The sequence below is a fragment of the Carcharodon carcharias genome, chromosome 25 (genome assembly GCF_017639515.1).
Source record: "Carcharodon carcharias isolate sCarCar2 chromosome 25, sCarCar2.pri, whole genome shotgun sequence".
NCBI classification, from domain to species: Eukaryota; Metazoa; Chordata; class Chondrichthyes; order Lamniformes; family Lamnidae; genus Carcharodon; species Carcharodon carcharias.
In genome coordinates, this window is record NC_054491.1 from 33,621,058 (window position 1) to 33,643,058 (window position 22,001).

At 43.4% G+C, this 22,001-nt stretch overlaps 2 protein-coding genes across 3 annotated transcripts in view; both read right to left on the reverse strand.

Annotated features, from left to right (window-relative positions):
* Positions 1-2,863: 2,863 nt before the first annotated feature.
* robo4 (roundabout, axon guidance receptor, homolog 4 (Drosophila)) overlaps positions 2,864-22,001 on the reverse strand; it is a 145,612-nt gene continuing 126,474 nt past the window's right edge. For both annotated transcript variants that reach the window (XM_041174559.1, XM_041174561.1), the window contains 5 exons: positions 20,279-20,420; positions 19,193-19,420; positions 15,735-16,147; positions 5,892-6,161; positions 2,864-3,909 (listed from right to left, as the gene is read on the reverse strand). In XM_041174559.1, the coding sequence (XP_041030493.1) occupies positions 3,731-3,909; positions 5,892-6,161; positions 15,735-16,147; positions 19,193-19,420; positions 20,279-20,420 (1,232 nt within the window). In that variant the 3' untranslated portion in view covers positions 2,864-3,730. The remainder of the gene's footprint in view (positions 3,910-5,891; positions 6,162-15,734; positions 16,148-19,192; positions 19,421-20,278; positions 20,421-22,001) is intronic.
* Positions 17,724-18,047, reverse strand: LOC121269716 (ATP synthase-coupling factor 6, mitochondrial-like). The gene has a single exon (XM_041174562.1). It carries the CDS (start codon positions 18,045-18,047, stop codon positions 17,724-17,726), a length of 324 nt encoding a protein of 107 aa, XP_041030496.1.

Below are 22,001 nucleotides of genomic sequence, written 5' to 3' on the forward strand. Positions count from 1 at the left end.
GTGCTGAAAGTTGAGAGTAGGTTCAGCCAAGGAGGGCAGTCTGAGGTTATCTTTATTTATGTGTCTTCACTATTGTTTTTCTCCTGTCTAATTAGAACAGGAAGTTTTCTCGTGTTTGTTTAATCCAGGTGGGTGAATTTGTGACAAAATGTAGGCTAAAATCGGGTGATGCAAAATGATGAAAAACGTTTTGTAGTATGTCGCTGTTCCACAGCACAATCAGTGTGCAATTAAAAACTAATGAACGCCATGAACTAATTAGTGCTTCCTGTCAGGAGGAGCTCCACTTCCTGTTTCTATTGTGTCTACAGCTCATTCTTATTTTCTATTATGACGCACAACTGCATTGACAATTCATTCTTTGTAATTTGTCACTTCCTTTGGGCCCCAAGGGGAAGGGGCATAGAGGTCAACTCTTGTGTCAGACATTTATTAGCAATTTAATTATGTAAGTTAGTTAATTGGATCTTTTATTCAAAATGTTTGGCTGTAATTGCCTGATTTCAACTAAACGTCTCTTTCAGTAACTCTATGAAAACTGAGCTAGAAATTGTCAGCAGATTATTTTTCTCAAGATTGTTTTGCACCTGCATCAATGTGTGATTAACATGCACTAGATACAAGGATTTTTTTTACATTTATTATTGGATCTTCTGCGGCACTGCTTCTGGCAAGTCAAGCAGTTTTATAAGGAACGTTGTGCTATAGAAATATTAGAAGTTAACTAGAAGTTAACGGATGGTATCCTCCACAACCACAAGATACCCCAAAGCACTTTACTTTTTGAAGTGTACTCACTGTTGTAATGTGGGAAACACGGCAGTCAATTTGTGCATGGCAAACAGCAAAGATAATAAACAGTAAATCTGGGAATTCTTTTGGTGATGTTGCTTGAAGGATAAATATTGTCCAGGACACCAGAACTCCCCTACTCTTCTTCAAATAGTGCCAGAGGATCTTGTATATGCACCTCAGGGGGAAGATGGGGCTTTGGTTTGACCTTGCATCTGAAAGACAGAACCTCTGACTGTGCAGCACTTCCACCGTACAGCAATGGAGTGTCAGCTTAGATTTTGAGCTCAAGTCAATGGAGTAGGGCTTGAATCTCTGCTTCCTCCTTCTGATACTGCTACCCCAAAGCCAAGCCTGAATTGCCGTCTTACTTTTCTGCTGAACTGCAGTTAAGTGCAACTCAGTTCATTCCTTTGCTGCTAAATTGACAAAGTTGATAGCCTTCTTACACGTAAATGAGGACTGGTGCATTCAAGCACCATTAAGGGAGCACCTAATGCGATGGCAGTACAGTGAGTGCTGCATTGTTGGGGGCGCAGTTTCTGATGAGAAGTTACGTCAAGGCCCTGTCTTATTTGTTTAACTTTCTGGAGATGATCTGGGTGTTCTCCTTGTATTATGGTTAAAATTCCTCCCTCAGTCAGCATTAGTCACCAACAGCATGCAAACCATGCATTCATCTCAGCTGCTGCATGTGGGATCTTGTGTGGATCTTGTATGAATTATATCATGTTCAACCTGTACAACAACAAAGACCCAAGTTAGCTCTCTGGTAATAAGGTGCTTTGGCTCGTCCCAAGGGATGGGATAAGGTGTACTATAAATGCCAGTTCTTTCTGAATGCTGCCACCAGCTACTCTGGTGCCTTTTGAGGTCTTAGTTTAATTAATGGACTGAGTGAGTTTGTTTCCTTTCATCTTTTCAGCTCCTGAATGTGAAATTAGGTTTGGCTACAGGAAATTGAAGATTTCTCTGCCGATTGGGAACACCTGATTTCTGTTTTTCTTTCAAAGTTTAAAATGTATGTTACACACATGAGGTTGTTTTGGATAATTTATAGTCACCATTGTGAAAACTTATCATGGGCAACCATTTTCATAGGGCAAATGACGTAAATCACTTGCCATTCCTACTGAAGGCAATGCCAAAGTTGTTACTTATAATATGTTAAGGGCACCAGCTAGTTCAGGTCATTCGAAGTGTGATTAAGTACTCCTTGGGCACCCAGCAGTGAAGGTGAGGCAGGAGCTGCCAGCTCCACAAGATAAATGTTCATTTAAGAGCATACATGGTGGGCCAGGAGTAGCAGGAGTCCCTCCCCACTCAGGCCCTCATGTAAGTGATTGGTTTACCTTCTACCAATCACACTCTCTCATTGCTGATGTGATTGCCCCTCTTCACCATCAACCATTACCTCCCCATTAGTTTGCAACAACCCAATGACCAAGCCCCGGAATTTCCCAATTGCTCCCCAAACGTTCCCGGATGCCATCTTCTAATGCTAGCTTCCCTATCCGCCAGCCCATCATTCTTACCGGTGCTGGGAGGAAAATGGAAGATAGGAAACAAAAATTGGGTTCTGCTGTTAAATTTGACAGGACACCCAGATCCCTGGGATTTTTGGGTCCCCCTCCTTTCCGTAACTGTACTCCCTGCCACCCCCACCTCTCAGTAAATATTTAGGCCAAAGTTTTTATTTGACGTTTTGATACTTTTATCATCCACCGGGTAGAATGGGTGAGCATCAGTGCCCCTGATAATAAATGGTGGAGACTGCAGCAGACTCTCACATCACATCCCATCTTAATGGCACAATATTGGCATGGCAATCAAAGATATCCTGAATATATACACATACAATGCTGTGGCAAGAAACTCAGAACAATTATTTGAAAAAAGTGAACAATATAACATTTGTGTTCAGTTATTCTTCACTGGGTTCTATCCTTGACTTGTACAGATGTAGCCCGATTTGTTTGCAGCCCTGAGGTTCAAAATTGGAATTAACCTTTTAAGCAACTTCAACTCACAGAAGATACTTTTTGTCTCCACACAATGATCTACACACACCTTTTCTTTTTAAAATGTCATTTGTTTATCATGAAAATAATAAGTACAGTTAGACTCGGGATGAAGTAACTTATTGCCAATACTAGGTCTTCAGAGAAAAGGGCCCCTTAAGTATGTTAAGTGATGATTCTTTTCAACCAAGCTGTTTATGTGCTTTGATCTCTTTCCATGTTTGACCAGCAATAGGCAATGGATATTGATGTGCTGTCATCCAACACCGTCGTTTCCAATGATCTTATGTCATTGACATTTCAGGCTTCCTTGATGTTTTTGTTGAGTTTTTAATGTCACTCCAGACTGGCTTTCAAGGTCAGTTTTATTTACATACATCTGTTAGATTAATTAGTAATGAGATAAGTTAAAAGCTGATGTATGCTGGTGGGGTGTCTGTGTACACGTACTCAGAAACTCCAAGAACACAGCCTTGCTTTTGAATTTAATCCCGCCTCCCCCATTCAGACCCATCTACACAATCTACAAGCCAATGTTTATATTCAGTCAGTCAGTCAACCGGCTGTCACTGGTTTCTAACATCTGGATGTACACGTTGACTTTTGTTTGCTGCCCTGGATTTCGAATAGATTGCAAGTTTAGAAATAGCTTTCTGATCCCTTTGGGGTTCAAAACTACCGAGTTTCCTATAAAAGCTACACAGACTACACGCAGAACCATCCTCCAGTTTGCCACATACAGACCTGCCCAAGTGGAACTGAAGATGATTAAGTACACATGCAGCCCATCAATAACCACTGGAATGTCTGCGCCCTATAAACATCCTTCTCTCCCTTCCTCATGGATCTGGATCCTTGATGTCCATGGATTTCTGTGTATACAGGGATGGGTCGGGTGTTCCAATCCACTCATGTTCTTAGACCTTAACCATGGTGAGACCATTGGTGTCCACTGGAAAGTTCATCAATCCAACTTTCTCCACCTTCCTCCTAACCGCGAAACTCTTGTGTACTGGGGCTCCAACTGTTGCAAAAGATACATGTACTGCACTGAGGGCAGGGTTCACCTGGATGTCCGATTTAGAGCTGTGCATGTCTGGAAAACAGAAGTTATATTGGATTTAACTCCACTAGTGTACACCTCCACCAATCCCAATTAAAATGCATCTTCCTACAGAAAGTTGCAACACTTGCAGTCCATTATTTGGCCTCAATTTTCTCCCTTCTTCCCCCAATTTTAGTTGGAAAATGGTGCCATAGATAGCCGCAGTCTCTCACTATCTTGTTCCTGCATAACCCTGCATAGTGACTGCAGGGAGGCTGACAGCTCAGTGCATTCTGAGGGACTGCTGTTCTGGTTTTCAGTTCAGACATTAAATCACAGCCACAATTGTGCAAGTTAGATGTTCCAGTGACTACACTACATAAGTATTAAATTGACCGTGACACATTTTAGGACATCCCAAGGTCATAAAAGGTACTATATAAATGCAGCTTCTTTCTTGCTTTCTTATTATTGCATTCATGACAAAGGGTCTACAGGACTCACTGTGGCTGTATCCATTAGTATTTCTGAAGCCAAAAATCAATATCATATTTGCCATAATCTTTTACCTCCTCATAACCCATTTAATGCTAGTGAAGTGTTTTCTCCTAGTGCAGTAGAAATCAATAAATATTATTTCAGTTGAATTATCTGAACCAAAGCTTCTATTGCGAAACCTGCACTGGGTAATCGAGCCAATGTAACTAAGTTAAAACCAGCTTCAGTCTACATTGTATTTTGGCCAGATCAAGTCACGCTTGTCACTCTCTCTTCCATAGAAAAAAACAAATGCAATCTCTATAAGCTTTCATGGTGAAGAGTTTCTTATAGGCAGCCTAAACTGCCTTAACAGCCAGCTTAGCTAACTTAAACATACCATTTTGGCCTGTCTAACAATTCATATCACACCCTTTCTGAGGAGCACCAAACTTATAAAAAGCTGAATACTACATTGGTAGGTCAAAGAGTGAAGGGGAGAAGAAAATTGGCAGGTCAGAGGTGGAACATTACCACTGCAATACAGTATTATTCATAAGCTCAACCTACCTGATATCTTATGATACTTGATGTTAAGAGAGTTACAGGTGGAAATGCCTTTAATCTAAAGTACTCTCCAGCTGATAGTTTTGGCTGTCGAGAGGATTATGGTGTAACATTTCATAGTGAAAAAGCAACTTGCTTGCTTTTGTTCATGTCAGACAGGAATTTCTTGGGTTGCTCCTAGTTGGTCATGGAGGGATTGATGTTCTTCATGATATTGGATACCAACCAACCAATTATTTTTTTTAATTACACTGGATTTGTTTTCTCCCTCCAAAAGCAGTTGGGAAAATTGTGAATGAGAGTTCCTATAAATGCGCTTAAAAAACAATAACAAATGTAATCTCAATTGTTGCCTCCCACTACTTCTTGATGTACCTCAACTCTGAACAAGGGCAATTAGGGATGGGCAATAAATGCTGGCCTAGCCAGCGATGCCCACATTTCATGAATGAATAAAAAAAAAAATGCTTCTATCCTCCTCTTTTCAACTTTGGTGATGTCTAGCACTTTGTCACTTTTAAATGAAGGAAGGGTCATTTTATATATGTGGTGTGATGATGCTGAGCAGGCAACCTGAGTTAATGTCTTCTTCCAGCCACCGGTCAGCCATGAGTGTAAATTCCCAGACAGTGCTGCTCTAAGATCCAACCAAGATCCCACCCTTCCTTGACCTGCTTTTTTACCTTTATATTAGATGTATTTCTAAGCTAGGTGGTGGGCACCAGATTGGGTTGCCACTTTGCTCCTTCTACTGTAGAAGGAGCCAGGACCTTCACCCCAATGTTAAGATGGAGCAGTCTGCTGGCACCAGGCTTTCTGATTAGTGTCATTGGTCAAACTCACTACTGGAGAGTCAGTAAGATCAAAACTGAGCCAGACTCGATTTAAACTCTTGACATTCTACCTCAGATCATGCAGCCTGTGCTCTCTGACCATACCCAAACTAAACTAATGAATTAGGTTTTACTTTATTAGTGAATATATTGTACCGGTGATGCATTTGGCCTGTTGTTGCTGCTCTGAGCGCTTGCTGAAGGGTCCATTGGAGTTTTTTCCAGTAGCCATCTGGTTCCTTGCTGCAATTCCCACCTTCTGTGTGATCTTGTCTTCTATCTCATCAGCCCAAGACATATTCCAATCCCAAATCTGACCAGGTTCAGATTCTGGACACCCACTCGTGATCTCTGATCCTTCTGAGGGATTGTGGGATACAACAGCATCAGGGAAGGCAGTGGGCAGAAAGGAGGTTGTAGAGAGAGCTGGGATTAGAGAAATAAATGTGTTATAATCATGCAAATCAATCTCATTTTATATCATAGAAGATCTCAATGTGTATTGAAAACTAAAGCAACAAACTAAAGATGCAATAAATTAAGAGAACACGAAAAGGTACGGCAACGGATTCAACTTCCAGGGACACGCTAAAAATCAGGAGGTTAGCTGGAATGGAACCTCAGAAAGCTAATGGTGCACAGTATAAATGGCTCAAGAGGCAGTCAGGTGTATTGCTGAAGGCAGCAGGAATGGTTAGATCCATCATCAAGAGGTTGGTTGTGCCTTCTGGCCATCTCCTGTTCCTAAAAATACTTACATTCTTAACACATCATGTGCGTGTATGTGTAAGGTACACTGACAAAGAAAGAGAGACAGACAGGGAAACAGGCAGACATAGAGAGAGAAAGAGAGAGACAGACAGACAGAGACACAGAAGGAGAGACAGAGGTAGAGATACAGACAGGGAGGGACAGAAAGAGAAAAAGACAAAGAGAGATAGAGAGAAAAAGACAGAGACAGAGCAAAGGAAGGAGATGAAGATGGAGGAGGGATCGAGAAAGTGAGAGTATAGAAGTTTGTAAACATTTTTAGTGTATGGTTTTTCATAGTTTGCCAGACTACATATGACTCGTGACACTTACATCCACACGTGCGCCAATCTCATTATGTTTCACAGCGATAAAGACACGTATGTGTTTCACAACACTGATTTCTTCTTCTCCTCCCAATTATCTCACTCCTTTACTGGCCTCGTCCTCTTGTATTTATGCAGCAAATATGTATTTGTCAAGGGCAAGCCAGGATAGTTTCAGCAGATGAATGTTCCATAAAGGGCATCACAGCTAAAGCATGAGTCTATTCTCATGTGACATTAACAACCAGAACTCTTAGATGGTTAGCTGGAGTGGGAGATCCAAGCTATGCCTGCCTTTATCACCTAATACAGCTGCAAAAAAGGCCAATCTCAGCATCTAAAATGCTATCCAGGCTGAGGTCAACTAACAGTATCAATGAGGAATCTCAGCCTCTCTTCTCTATGTGATCTAATATGGTGCTGCTTGGGGAAGAGCCCAAGTAGGCCTTAGGGAAACTAAGGAATCCTCTCTCCAGTCAATGCCATTTTATTTGTAAAACAGTTCCTGTAAACTAGACAGAGTGGCTTGAAGCACATGCGACTCCTATGAGAATTGTATCATCACTTTGTTCAAGTATAAAGTTGAACACGATGGGACAGATTTAAGATACAGAAGCAGATAAATTAATTGAAGTAGTGTCTTCTGCTCAATCAGCATTCCTACAGCCTGAGATGCTGGACCAAGCCATAAATATCACATCTTCGGAGACACAAAAAACCCAGTAAACACTGACCCCAATTTAAATGCATTTTACAATTACCCAGTAAATGAGCAGACAAGCAATCCAATAAAACATGACTTTACGTTTCATTTAATCCATGTAGTGCACCACTCAGAAAACAGAGCTGCTACAAAGGTCAGGAGAATAGATGTTTATCATTGTGACATGTGCGCCATACGGTCCATTTACAAGGATCTTTAAAGCAGAATTGAACGGTTAGCTATCAACAATGTAGTGTATTCATCCAGGCACTAGGGGGAAAGCTAAGAATGTTTTGAGAGAATGAAGACCATGCTGATCTACATCACTTGCACAAAGCAAGGACTCTTGCTGTCAATAAATAATCAGGGATGAAATTCCACTGAGGTTCATCCGGTCTCTGGTCACAATTCCAGCTGGTGGCCAGCTTGATTCAGGATGGGAGCGACACATGCAGAACACATTAGATGGACTTTGTGACATTAAAAATAAAGATCTAGGGAGTTTTCAGAGACAGACTAAATGTTATTCAGTGGGACAGCCAATCGCTTACATTGGCAACAACGTTTAAAAATAACATCTATTTTGTTGCCTGACACTGAGTAGCCCCAAATCACCAAATAGGTATGCAGTCTGTCATTCTTACTGATCACTAAAGTCATTTCAAACGCCTCTTACATTTTGACAGCCATACAAAGGACTGTGCCGTGGCTGCAGTGTGTTGTACACATGAGAATACCTACCCTGGGCCTATATCTTGTCCTCACCAGGTCTCAGACTGAACGTATAGGGACTCTAGACCACTTTCTGGCTCACCAGGGGGCTCAGGTACATAGTCTCACCTCAGGCACCTGAAACTCCATGTTATAACCACCAGTGAGTTAGTGGGCAATAAAAACAGAAAATGTTCTGATGTAGGGTCATCATCGACCTGAAATGTTAACTCTATTGCTCGTCGCAGATGCTGCCATTCCTGCTGGGTATTTCCAGCATTTTCTCTTTTTATTTCAGAATTCCAGCATCTGCAGTATTTTATTTTTGTGAAGTGGGTAATTTCGTGAATTTGGAAGGATGTGATCTCAGGTTATGGAGTTAGGAGCTTTGCTTCATGTTGAGGAGGATTCTTGGGTTGCAAGCGGTCTGGTTCAATCTTAGACCTTTTTATTCATTCCTGGAGTGTGGGCATCGATGGCCTTTCATGACAACCAGGCATGTCAAAGCACTTTACAGCCAATTAAATACTTTTGAAGTGTAATCATTGTTCTAACATAAGAAACATGGTAGACAATTTGTACACAGTAAGTTCCCACAAACAGCAAACATGGTAATAACAAGATAATCTGCTCTTTGTGATGTTGACTGAGGAATAAATGTTGGCCAAGACACCAGGGATAACTCACCTGCTCTTTTTTGAAATAATGCCATGGGATCTTTTACTGTCCACGTGAGGGGGCAGATAGGACCTCAGTTTAAGGCCTCTTCTGATAGACGACACCTCTGACAATGCAGTATTCCCTCAGCATTGCGCTGAGGTGTCTGTCTAGATTGTTGTGTTCAAATTCTGGAACTTGAGTCCACAACCTTCTGACTCAGAGGCAAGAATGCTATGAATTGAGAGTTCCAGGCTTTTGACCCAGCGAGCTGCCCGAGAGCAGGATGGAGTTGGGAGAAAGGTGTAGCAGTTTTGGCAGGAGTTCATTAAGGTGACCTCAACTTTCACTGTTTTCAACTCATCCAGAACATCCAACTGAACAAGTAGACTGGGCTTTTAATCTGAAGGATCTCACCTCATTTCCAATCCTCCAATTGTAATGCACTGGAGTCTCATGGTTTAATTAGCTCAAACTCCTGGTATTGTACTAAAGACATAATTGTCTAATCCAGGGGTGGGTGCGTTAGTAACTGAGCCAGTTTTTCATCAGAAAGACCTCTGTCTCAATTAGCTGAGCTAGATGGAATTGAGAGGCATAGGCAAAACATGCAACATTAGTTGGACACTCCAGCTACTTCACCACACTGCACAGCCTCTAATAGCTTTTGCAAATAAGATTACCAGGATTATAGATAACTGCCTTACATCGTCTGGCTTGGCTCAATGGGATAACACTTCCAATGCTGGGATACTTGCCTTTATTAGCTGAGGCACAGAATATAAGAGCAGGGAGGTTATGCTGGAACTGTATAAAACTCTGGTTAGGCCACAGCTAGATTATTGTGTGCAGTTCTGGAATCCGCATTATAGGAAAGATGTGATTGCACTAGAAAGAGCGCAGAGGAGATTTACCAGGATGTTACCTGGGCTGGAGAATTTTAGTTATGAGGAGAGATTTGATAGACTGGGGTTATTTTCCCTGGAGCAGAGGAGACTGAGGGGGGGCATGATTAAGGTGTATAAAATTATGAGGGACATAAATAGGGTAGACAGGAAGGAACTTTTCCCCTTGGTGGAGGGATCAATAACCAGGGGGCATGGTTTTAAGATAAATGGCAGGAGGTTTGGAAGAGATGTGAGGAAGAATTTTTTCACCCAGAGGGTGGAGGGAATCTGGAACTCATTGCCTGAAAGGGTGGTAGAGGCAGAAACTCTCACAACATTTAAGAAGTATTTGGATGTGCACTTGCGATGCCATGGCATACAAGGCTATGGGCCTAGTGCTGGAAAATGGGGTTAGAATAGTTAGGCACTTGTTTGACCGGCGCAGACTTGATGGGCCGAAGGGCCTTTTTCTATGCTGTAGACCTTTATGTCTGGGTCACCCCATAGACTTCAACACATTAGCCAAAATTTTACGGCAGCAGGATTTTATGTTTTTGCCAAAGTCAATGGAGTTTAGAATGTCTCGCCACATTTTACAGCCCAGCAGTCCCTATCATAACGCGACCATAAAATTCCGGCCATTATGTAGGCTGACACTTCAGTGCAGGGAGCGCACAGTTGGCGGCAGGTGAGACACTAAACTCAAGCCCCCTCATGCAGAGGTAAAACATCTCATCATATTGTTCAGTGAGGAGCAGGGAAGCTTTCCAACCACCCTGTTTAATATTTACAGCTCAGCCAACATCACTCAAACAGATTATCTGGCTAATTACCTCACTGCTGTTTGTGGGAGATTGTTAGGTGAAACAGTTCCTACAATAATGACTACACTTCAAAAGTATTTCTTTGGCTGTAAGGCACTTTGCAGCATTTTGATGTAATGAATGATGCTATATAAATGCAAGTTTTTTCATTCTTTCCTGCTCAAAACAAGTTAGAGCACAATCCATAAATAAAAGCAAAGAGATGCTGTGCCAGAGATACGGATTTACAACGAAGTGTTCCATCTGGGCCTAGTCTCTTTTCCCAGACACAAATTCATTTACCAGGATTTGATGTTTAATGCCTGATCAGACACAGGTTTATTAAATTGCCTCAAAGTAGGGTATTAAAACTCACTGGTGATTGTCTGTGGGCTATTTATAGCAATTTCAAAATGCTTGGATTATTTAGAACAATTGTTAGCAGAGGTTACCATTTGGGAAAGTAAGAATAGCAGCTCAATTGTAAGTACGCTTTTTAAATCAGACCATGTAGTTAATGCAAAAGAAACATCTGCTATAAATGGCGCTGATTGTATGAGTTTTAAAATTATTTTTGCCACCTGCTTCTTCATCCAGGAATAATTACAGACCAATGGTCTGGTGCAATGGCCTCTGTCTACACGCTTTATTACAAATACGCAGTGCCGATACAAATCAAGCTGAAATGCACTTGTTACCAAAACTAAAAGGACACACTGTTCTTCTAGCTTCTCTGCTGCACCTGTCCTGCCTGATGGGACAGTGTAGAAGCAGCTTTACTCTTTATCGAATCAATTCTACACCTGCTGTGGGAGTTTTTGATTGGTAAGAGTGTAGGAGGAGCTTTATTCAGGACCTCACCCATGATGTATGTGCCTGGAGAGATAGGAAGTGTAGGCCAATCATTACTCTGTATCTAACCGATGCTGTACAGATGGATAGTTCTGCCCAATCAGCACTGAGGGCAAGTGGGAGGTGGTTCCTGGTTACGACAGGTTGCAAGATGCCAGGTAGCAGGTGTGTAGGCCAAGGTGGTGCAATGAGCTTGTCACTGAGGTGGCTGCTCTGTTGCTATGAACTTGATTTTCCAGACAGGTTTCTCATAAGAACCAGTGAACTTTATGTACAGGGCTTCAGCAGCAGTTACATGCTTCCATCAAGAACCACAACTAGACACAAACTCCACCCCTAAAGTTCTCCATGCTTTGGGCTGATTCGTTCACACTGTCACAGGATACTGCACAGTACAATAAGTCTTAAAGCTACTGTCACTACTTTCCTTAAAGCTACAGTTACTATACCTGTGCTACCTAAGGTTATAGACACTGAATCAATCAATTGGGGGGAAACAGTGGCATAATGGTAATGTCGCTGGACTAGTAATCCAGAGGCCCATGGCAGCTCGTGGAATTTGAATTCGATTAATAAAATCTGGCATATAAATCTAGTGTCAGTAATTGTGACAGTGAAACTCTTCTTATCTTTCTTAACTCACACACTCACAAACCCATCACACCTCCACAGGGATCTCAACTCAAGGGACAACACCACCAACTCTCACACACACCCTCACATTTCCATCAATCTCATATAATCTTGAGCTCGTATCCTCATTCTGCCCATGGCTCTGCTCACCACACAGACATGCCACACAGTGCCATGTGTCCTGCTCACACTCTCTCCACCTGTTTTCATGCAGGGGAAAAGCTGGCTCAAAGCAACAGGGAGAGGTCCAAAACTGGGGGTGAAGTGATCCACATTAGGCCCCTCATTCACTTTGAAGAGCATGTCATCACGCTAACCGGTAAAGACGTGGGCTGTGACAGCGGCAACGATGAGGTCAGCAACGAATACCCACGTGAGGATCCTGAAACACATCATCCCTCTCTCAACACAAATGTGAAAGCTCTCTCTCCTGTTTTTGACTAAGGTGCCATGCATTAATCATCTTGGCTCACAGGGAGCTCTGCCAGGCGATCAACACCCTCAGCCAGCCAGTCCCTCAGCTCCATCCAAGGCACACCTCCAGCCAAAAGGACACATCCTCCACTGAAGAGCTGGGAATAAACAGACTGGAAGACCCATCGCAGTGCTTACCCACACCTTCCACCAATGCAGAGAGACACACCTCGGTGCAGCCTAGACCTAGAGCAGGCTCGGCTTCACAATCTAGTGGACACCGCAAGGACATGTGTCAGTAGCAGGAGGAGGCAAGTTCAGCCAGGCTCCCTGGCACTTGGAGGACTGCTGGGGAAGAGGCATCTGTGAGGTCCAAGTCAGACATTGACCCTCTGGATTCGCCTACCAATTCATCGCGGAGAGTCAGCAGAAGGCGAGGGGGGGGGAGCATCATGCAGAGCTGTTGGAAGCTCTTAACAGAGTGGCACACAAGTCGGAAGAGTACATTCACCTGCTTTCTGATAAAGTGGTGCTCTCGCGTGCGCTAATGGAGATCTCCATGGGAAGAATGGCATACACCATGGAGACTCTGGTCCAACAGAACATGGAGATGCGCACGGATCTGAACTCCATCGTGGTAGCCATGGGTGACCATGCAGTGCCAATGCGAAAAGGAAACAGGGCACCTTGACGTCCCTCCCAGGTGCTCCTTCCCCTCAAAGAGTCAGGCCGGGGGCCCCGGGTACCTGAAGGTAGTACGAGCAGCAGTTGGACACCCCTGGGTCAACCATTCAGGAATCTCAGAGGCTGTCAGCTCCCTCTGAGTTCCCTTTGCTTGTGACCCCCTCAATCTCGTCCTCTGTCACCACAGAGGGAACAGCTGGCTCACAGCAGAACAGCTGAAGCAAACCGGTGCTCCCAAGGCCTCAGCTCTCCAGAGGATCCATGCCAAAGTCATCACAGGCAACAGGGCTGTCTCCACCCCTGCTGTGGATGTCAGGGCAGCATCTGAAGTGTTAGGCCCAAAAAAGGTAAGAAATTCTGATCAGCGTTGGTTGCAAGGGTGAACACATTTTGTCAATTTATAAACTGAAAATGTATTCACTTGCACTGAATAATGTGTAACAGTGTCATTCAGCTTCATTCACAGGCTTTGCAGGCGCTCGTCCTGCATTCCCCCCACCCCCAACTTACTAGCAGTTAGTTGCACATAACCGGGCCACGAGTGATTCTGGAGGGAGAAGTGAATGTGTGACAGGGCCTTTCAGAGCCTTGTGCAAGCACCGTCCCACTCACGTGGATCCTATCCCCATCACACTCATCTCAATGTCCTGAGCATTTCCAATCCTGCCTGCTGGGGTTCTCTTTCAGTTGTCCATCTGAGCTGACCTGCATCTCCGTCCATCCACTGGTCACACTCCCATGCAGCACCTGTTCCCGCCCACCATGAGTCTCCTTTTGCTTTTGGATTTGCAAGCATGGTGCATTTAACATTCTTCTTCAGCCACCCTGACCTTTCCCCGATCACTGTTGACCCTCCCCGGCATCACCTTCCAACCATCACCTACCAGCCAGAACCCTTTTCTTTTGTGGATGCCCAGGTGAATGTGCATCATCTCTAACTTCCCATAAATCCCAACCCCATCCACATTAACCTCCCCAACATCCCCCTTCCCATGCTCATGGTCCACGTCTGCTTCTGAGTCCCCACCAACCACCCTAGCCAACCCTTCTACAATACTGACACACCCTCACCCTCCCACCCTACTGCCTCTGCTCTCTCTCATTCTCACCATTCCCTCCTACCATGCTCACCCTCATTTCGTTCCCCTGGAGGCAGTCATTGACTCCACAGAGCCCTCCCTTGCATGTTCACCTGGATATCGTCCTCCCCCAGCCTTGGAACTCCATCTCTCATTGGAACTCTGTAGTAATTATGGTTTTATTTAGTGTGTAATGTACCTTTAAGAATAATACTTGTTAAGGAAGATCACATGATCTGTATTAACCAATAGGAGAGTAACACGAGCTACCTCAGCAGTCAGTGTCGAGTTTGCATTAGAATTGAAAGTACACTTGTTGTTGCTGCTGAGTATATTGTAAATCAACTTAGCTTCCACCCAAGAAGTGTCTGCAGATCAACTCTATCATTAATAGTACAACTCAGTCACCATACAACAAACTCCGTCCCCCCACCCTCCACCTTGGGACTCTTCCCCCTTCCCCAGACTCCTTCCCCCTGCTTCCTCCACCCTTGCCTCTTCTTCCACTCTTACTCCTTACCCCCTCTGGAATCCTTGCCCCAGCCTTACTCCTTACCCCCTCCAGACTCCTCCTTCCAGGGTCCCGACGCTGTCGGAGTCCAGCATCGTATGCTCTTGGGATGCCGCAATGTGAGCAAGGCCCTGACGATAAACCCGACTTCTTCCTGTCAAGATGTTTTCATGTGCTTTCCCACTGATGTGGGTGGTAAATTTGACATGGTGGGGGGTGGATTCGGAGAGCTGGGCTTAGAATGATATTCAGATATATTACAATAAAGTTCCCAACATCCGACGGTAGGGAAACGTGGTCCACCACTGAAGGACAGAGCGGACGGTTGCAAACATGTTTCACGATGGTGAGAGACCGAATTTTGGCCTTCCTGCCATATTGTCCGCTCAGGCCCGCTGCGACACCCAACACCAGCAGGAATGGAAAATTCCACCAAATGAGTCCCACTTAAAGCAGAGGGGAAGTGGGGAACATTGGGTCTCGTTTCCGGGGTCACCGCTGATTCTACTCGCAGGGGGGGGTCACTAACTAGAGGACACAGAGTTAAGATAATTGACAAAAGAACTGGACAGGAGATAAGAATTTTCTTTGTTTTAATCTGGAATTCACAGACTCTTAATGGTGGTGAGGGCAAATTCAATAGTAACTTCCAAGAAGTGAATTAGATTATACAATCCAAAAAAGATAAATCTGCAGGGTAATGGGGAAAGAGCAGGAATTGGGACCAATTACCAGCTCTTTCAAATAGCCAGACACAAGGGGCTGAATTCTCTCCTTCTGTATAATATTATTCTAAACTTTGGAACGAGGCATGAATCCATAGCCTTCTGAGTGAGAGGTGAAACAGCTACCCATTGCGCCATGGCTGACACCTATCAGCCTGTCCCTAATCTATTTGCCTCCACTACTGGCTGAACCATGAGTCTAAGATGAAACTGGAATTCTTATTCCACTGCCTCATTCCGTTCTATCATCATGTTGAGATTTACCTGTGTAAGGAGTCTCCATCTCTGTTTGTTTCAGACCGAAGCAGAAACTGTCAACTGCCACAGCGAGGGCCTGGGCAAAGTTGGCATCCATGAGGAAGGAGCCATCAGAAGAGCTGACCATGCTGCAGCGGGCACTGGTGAAATTTTCTTCGGAGACCGAGCCCCAGCCATTGGCCAATGATCCGGCGAGGGAGCTATCGCACTCACTGAGGCTAGAGGTTGGAGTGTGGCAGAGTCTGTGGAAGAACCTGTGAGAGTTCATACGGGCCACCTCGACGTCCAGGTCATCATCCTCATCATCATAGTCCGCAGCATCCGTTTCCAGGTCAGAGGGCAATGGCCCACAGATGTACCCGTATGTATGGGGAGGTGAGAAAGGTCTTTGAAAGGAGGGCGATCTGTCTGTGAAGTGCCTGTAAAGAAAAAAAGTTAATTCCCATCATTGTGAGCTTCATATACAAACAACATCAACTTGCATTTAGTAAAATGCTCCAAGATTCTTCACAATAAAGATATCGATCAGAATTTGATACCAAACCACATAAGTATAGATGACCAAATGCTTGGTCAAGGAGGTAGTTTTTAACAGTGTCTTGAAAGAAGAAAGAGCGGGGGAGAGGTTTAGGGAATTCCAGATCTTAGGACCTAGCCAGCAGAAGGCAAAGCCACCAAAGGTGGCATAACGGGAATCACTGATGTGCAAGAAGCCAGAATTGGAGGAGTGCAGCAATAACATTGGAACAGGTTACAGAAATAGGGAGGGAGTTGAACGCTGGATGAAAATTTTAAAATCGAAGTGTCGCCAGACCGGGAGTCAATGTGGGCCAGCAAACATTGGTACGATGGGTGAACAGGACTCAGCATGGGTTAGGACATGAGCAGCAGAGTTTGGATGAATGGAAGTTTATGGAAGATGAGAGATGGAAGACTAGTGAATAAAACATTGCAATGATGCAATGATTGTGTCTGGATGAAGGCATGGACGAGGGTATCAGCAAGTGACAAGAGGGAAAAACAAATGAGGTGGAAGTAGGTGGTCTTTAGCAAGGGACAAATCACAGAAATCCCCCACACCTCAAATCTGTGATATCAGTTGCCCCCCCTTGCCTCCCCCCCAGAGCATTATTCAAGTGTGAAGCTCAATACTGGAGCATCAACAAGCTATTCAAATACAAGGGGGTCACTGCAACTCATCTGAACTATGTCCCCTTCCAACAACTATTCACAAACACTTTTTGGCAGGGATAAATGGAGAGCAGAGAACTACTGGCTTTGCCCCTCCCCAGACCTGATTGTAGCATAGGAATAAGAGTAGTAGGTCATTCAGCCCTTGAGCCTGTTCCTCTGTTCAATTAGATCATGTCATCAACGTCACAATCTAAAAAAAGGATTGCACTTTTCATGACTTCAGGAAGTCCCAAAGTGCTTTAAAGCCAATAAAGTACTCCAGAAGTGTAAACATGATTCCGTGATAAGGAACAACCAATTTCTACACAGCAAGGTTGAGCTGTTGAACAGATAATGAAGCTATGTCACAGTGCTCACAGAGAGAGGATATCTGAGTAGCATCTCAGAGTGCAGCTCCAGCTATACGTTAGTCTTATTCAACCTTTGTAAATAGCTAGCATATAAATACATGTTTTTTGAACAAAGACCATTGCCTCGAGTGAGATCTCAAGAAGAAGAAGCTGATTGGTTGTCAAGTCGAATCTGATTGGCTGAGTCATTGCCATGGAGAAAGCAATGGGGAATTATAGTTTCCCCAAGCTTCCGGGTAATTCAAAAAAGATGAAAAGCTTAAACATATTTGTTTTGTTTGCAGAGAACTGGTCCCTGCATATGAATGTATGTAGCTTCCAGCTCAACTGATTATCTTAAATTGGTTGTTAGCTATTTTTTTAATCCAATGGAATTCATTAAGTTACAACTTTACAGTCTCAGGAAACATGAATGAAGAACAGACAGTCCCTTCCTTTCTGTAGATCCTAATCACTTGCTGATTACATTAAATTTCAATTCCTCAAATTTAAAATCTGGGAATTTGGTGAGGTCTCCACCCCCATAGAGCTGTTGCAGTTTGGCAATCTCCTCATCCATATTTTTCTGGTATTCTGGACCAGCATCAACAGGACCAGCCGCTTTCTTGCTCTTAGTGTCATAGTCATGGATGTTAACTATAAAGAGTTTTTGGATTGGGTCAAGGCTCTTGGTCTTGTTAAACACCACTGCTGTGAACAAGATGTTTCGCTGGAGCTCAACAGCAAGGGAAGATCGCAGGATGGTGGAAAACCGGAAAAAGTGTTGCAGGATCATGGTGGCCTGGCTAAACAGATCAAAGCTAACACCTCGAGCCCCTGCTCCACTCTCTCCCCCTCCAGACTCAGCTATTAGAGCACTCAGGATTATTCAGCAAGTACTGCCCAATTGTGGAATCACATTTTGGGGGGTTTTGTAAGCGTGGAGCATGGTCTGTACTCTGCCTATTATGAACAGTCAAAAGAACATTGTTTGATTCTATCAGCCAATCATTGGGATGTATGGCCTATGTACCTGGCATTGCACTGGCCCTGAAATTCACACACAACGTTGCTCAATTGTGTGGTATGGCAGGCAGAATGTCTTTTTTTTCACTAATGGCCAACATTGCAGTTTGTGGGAGATTTCTGTGAGTAAACCAACTGCTGTATTTTCTTCATTACCACAGTGAATACTCTACAAAAAGTACTTACAGGCTGTAAATTGCTTTGGATGACTTGGATTGAGATTGTGAAAGGTGCTTTATAAATACTTTTTGTTGCAAGAAAGAAATTTGAATTCTCTGATTTAAATGTAAATACAGAAGTAGCCAGCTAAATTCAGTAACTCAAGTGAAGTGAAGGTAATCATCATGTTGTTAGTAACATTATAGAGAATATAACTCAAAGTGGAGTTGAGACAGAGACTAGTCACGATCATATTAAATGGCAGAGCAGGCTCGAGGGGTCATATGGTCTACTTTTTTATGTTCCTGCACAGCATCAAAATAAGTCACTCAGCCCAACTGGTTTATGCCAGTGTTTCTGATCCATCAAGCCTCCTCTTACCCTAAGTCAGCATATATTTCCATTTCTGTCTCCCTCATGTGTTAATCTAACTTGCCCTTAAATGCATTATTGCTATTCACCTCAATTATTCCTTATTCTTAACACTATAGGTATCTCCTGAATTCCCTGCTGGATTTATTCATGACTGTCTTATATTCATGACCCTGAGCTTTTGACCTAACCCAACGGCCCAATCTTCCCTACATCTACCTTATCAAAACCCTTCACCGTTTTCAAGATCTCTGTTAGGCCAACCCACCACCACCCCCTCCCCCTCCCCACCCCTGCTCATCCCAGACTTCTCTTTGATAGAGATTTTGATAGAGATGGTCTAGTGGAAAGTAGCAGAGAATTTAGGAAAACTCATCCTCAAACCTTAGGTTATCCTCATTTGTCAGCTCCAAGTACTGAGAGACTTGCTCTGGCTGATGGCCGTTTTCAGGGTCATCGTTTGCTGACAGTGAGAGGGTGGCAGTGGACAGACGGCTGTAGCATGTAGTCTGATAGGACATCTCGTCATCTTCCAGAGGAGAGCAGCTTTCCATCCTCATTGCTCCTGGTGTGACCGTGCTTGATTCTGAAAGCTTATTAGATTTACTTGGTCTGAAAGAAAACAGAAATACAAGTTCAATCTTCCCAGAACGACCCTTCCAGAAAAATAGGTGCCTGTAGTCCTTATAGGTGACGGAACAGCAGTAGGTCTCTCTAAACCTCTCCAACTCTACCTCTCTCTCTCTCTCCTCCCTTAACAATGTTCTTAAAACCTACCTAACTGACCAAGAACTTTTAGCCAACTGTCCTAATATTTCCTTATATGGCTTGGTGTCAAGTTCGTTTGATATTCTTTCTATTCTCTACATTAAAGATGCCACATAAATTCAAGTTGTGATTTTTGTTGTTCAGCCCCCTCAATCCTCTTCTCTCATTCAGTTAGGTCGTAGTTAATCAGTACCTCAACTCCATTTATCTGCCCTTCATTCAGATCCCTTGATAGCCTCATCTAACAAACAACTATCGATGTCGGTCTTGAAAATTTCAGTTGAACCAGTATCCACAGCCTTTTGTGGGGTGCAGGTGACAGGGAAGCTGGGGGTGTTCTAGATTTCCATCCCCCATTGTGTGAGAAAGGACTGCCTGACTTCATTCCGAAATATCTCAGCCAAAAAACAAACACACCACACCCCAACTCCATTCCTATTCTCACCTAATATACAGAGGCTTACAACTTTTAGTAATGTTGATTGGATAGGCATCAGAAATGATCTATCCTCTTTGTAGCTCATATTGAGGCAAATTATAGCACCATCACCAACCTTCCCCCTAAATCTCTAATGGTGACAGAGCTGGGGTTGCTGTAGTCAGTTGCATCAGTTTTTTAAACCATTTGGTTCATGAGGTGTAAATATGGTTCCTCTTCCTTTTTTCCCCCCATTTTTCTCAGTAATACAGAACAGTCCTTACCCTTCCTGTGTGTCCCGGATTTGCCCAGCTTCCTCTACAGGGAGAGGCGGAGGAGGTGGGAGAGCATCCACCAGTCTGAGCCCAAAAGTGTGATGCTGGATCTTTGGAGAACAAAAAGTCTTCATCACCTTCCTCCCATCACCTGCCGATGAAACAGAGAGGTTAGAAACACAGGATAGGAGTAGACAATGGCATTTTGATACCAATCCAGGCATATCTTTTCAGTTTGGTCTTCTCATTATAATATACAGACCCAGTTGACATTATGTCACTTCCTTAGCAATGTTGCTATCTGCCATGTAGGGTGTCAACACAATATTATGATGCTGATAAAAACAAAATACTGCGGATGCTGGAAATCTGAAATAAAAACTGAAATTGCTGGAAAAACTCAGCAGGTCTGACAGCATCTGTGGATAAACAGGGTTATTGTTTCGAGTCCGTAAGATTCTTTTTCAGAGCAAAAAAGTAGAAATGTGATGAAATTTATACTGTTTAAGTGGGTTGGAGGAGGTGAAGTTGGATAGTAGGTCAGGGATAGGTGGGGGCTAAGGAGAGATTGACAAAGATGTCATGGACACAAGACAAAGGGAATATTAATGTCAGTGGTTAGGGTTAAAAAAGGTGCTGATAATGGCATAAAGATAAGAAATCAGAATGTCTGAATAGTAGAACAAGGGTCAGCGCTCTGTGAAATCCCTTCCTCTAATCTCAGCCCTTGCCGTGTATTCACTATACCCTCTGACCTTCCCCTCTCTGTTGCTGAACATCCTATACTCAGCAAAGGACTCAGTTTCATACCCTTATGCCCTCACCTCAACTAATTTTGGACTTGGCACGATGCTGAACTCTTCTTCCGTTGCCTTCATCTCCATGCTCACTTCTTTGGGCAGGAGTCCTGCCCCTGTTCAATGAATCCTTTCACCCACTTCCCGCCTCCACCGGAACCTCTCCTTATGGTCTCTTACCTGATACTGATCTTTTCACTGAGAACGGTAGGCGTGACATTGGCCGTCTCAATTTCTCTGCTCCCCTCACCCACTCTGACCTCTCTCCTTCTGAACTTGCTGCACTTTGTTCTCTCAGGTCCAACCCTAACTTTGTTATTAAATCTGCTGACAAGGGTGGTGCTGTTACTGTTTGTTTCTGTTTTTATTACAATGTTGATGCCAGGCTAAATATTGAAGAGCAATTTTATTTTCAAATTGTACAAAGGTGAGGCAAAAATCACACAGTATAAATAATCTATAACATTCTAGACTAATGATGATAAGTATTGATTACTGCAAAAGGGAAAAAACCCTTTCGTCGACTTTCCTAGGATCTGGGATTCCTTTCCTGTGCTTCTCTCCAGCTCAGCCTCACTTTCCTCCTTTAAGACACTCCTTAAAACCTACCTCTGACCAACCTTCTGATCAGACCTAATAGTTGCTTATGTGGCTCGGTGTCATATTTTGTTTTATAATAAAGTTATCCCTTGTTTAACGCTTCTAATATGTTTCTAAAAGACAAAGTGTTAAACAAAAATATAAGAAAACATGTAAAAATGACTTGTAATTTTTACATAAAAACCAATTGGCTAGCTTGAACCTAACTGGCTCAAAAATCCTCATTAACTCTACCAACTTACTCTTACATTACAGACCGGAAGGGGATTAATTTAAACAGCCTTGACTTCTTCTCTCACGACCTGCCTGTAAACAGAAAAGTGTTTTTGATTTCC

Excerpts from the sequence above, each read along its gene's own strand:
- LOC121269716 (XM_041174562.1), bottom strand. The coding sequence starts at position 18,047 with ATGATCCTGCAACACTTTTTCCGGTTTTCCACCATCCTGCGATCTTCC.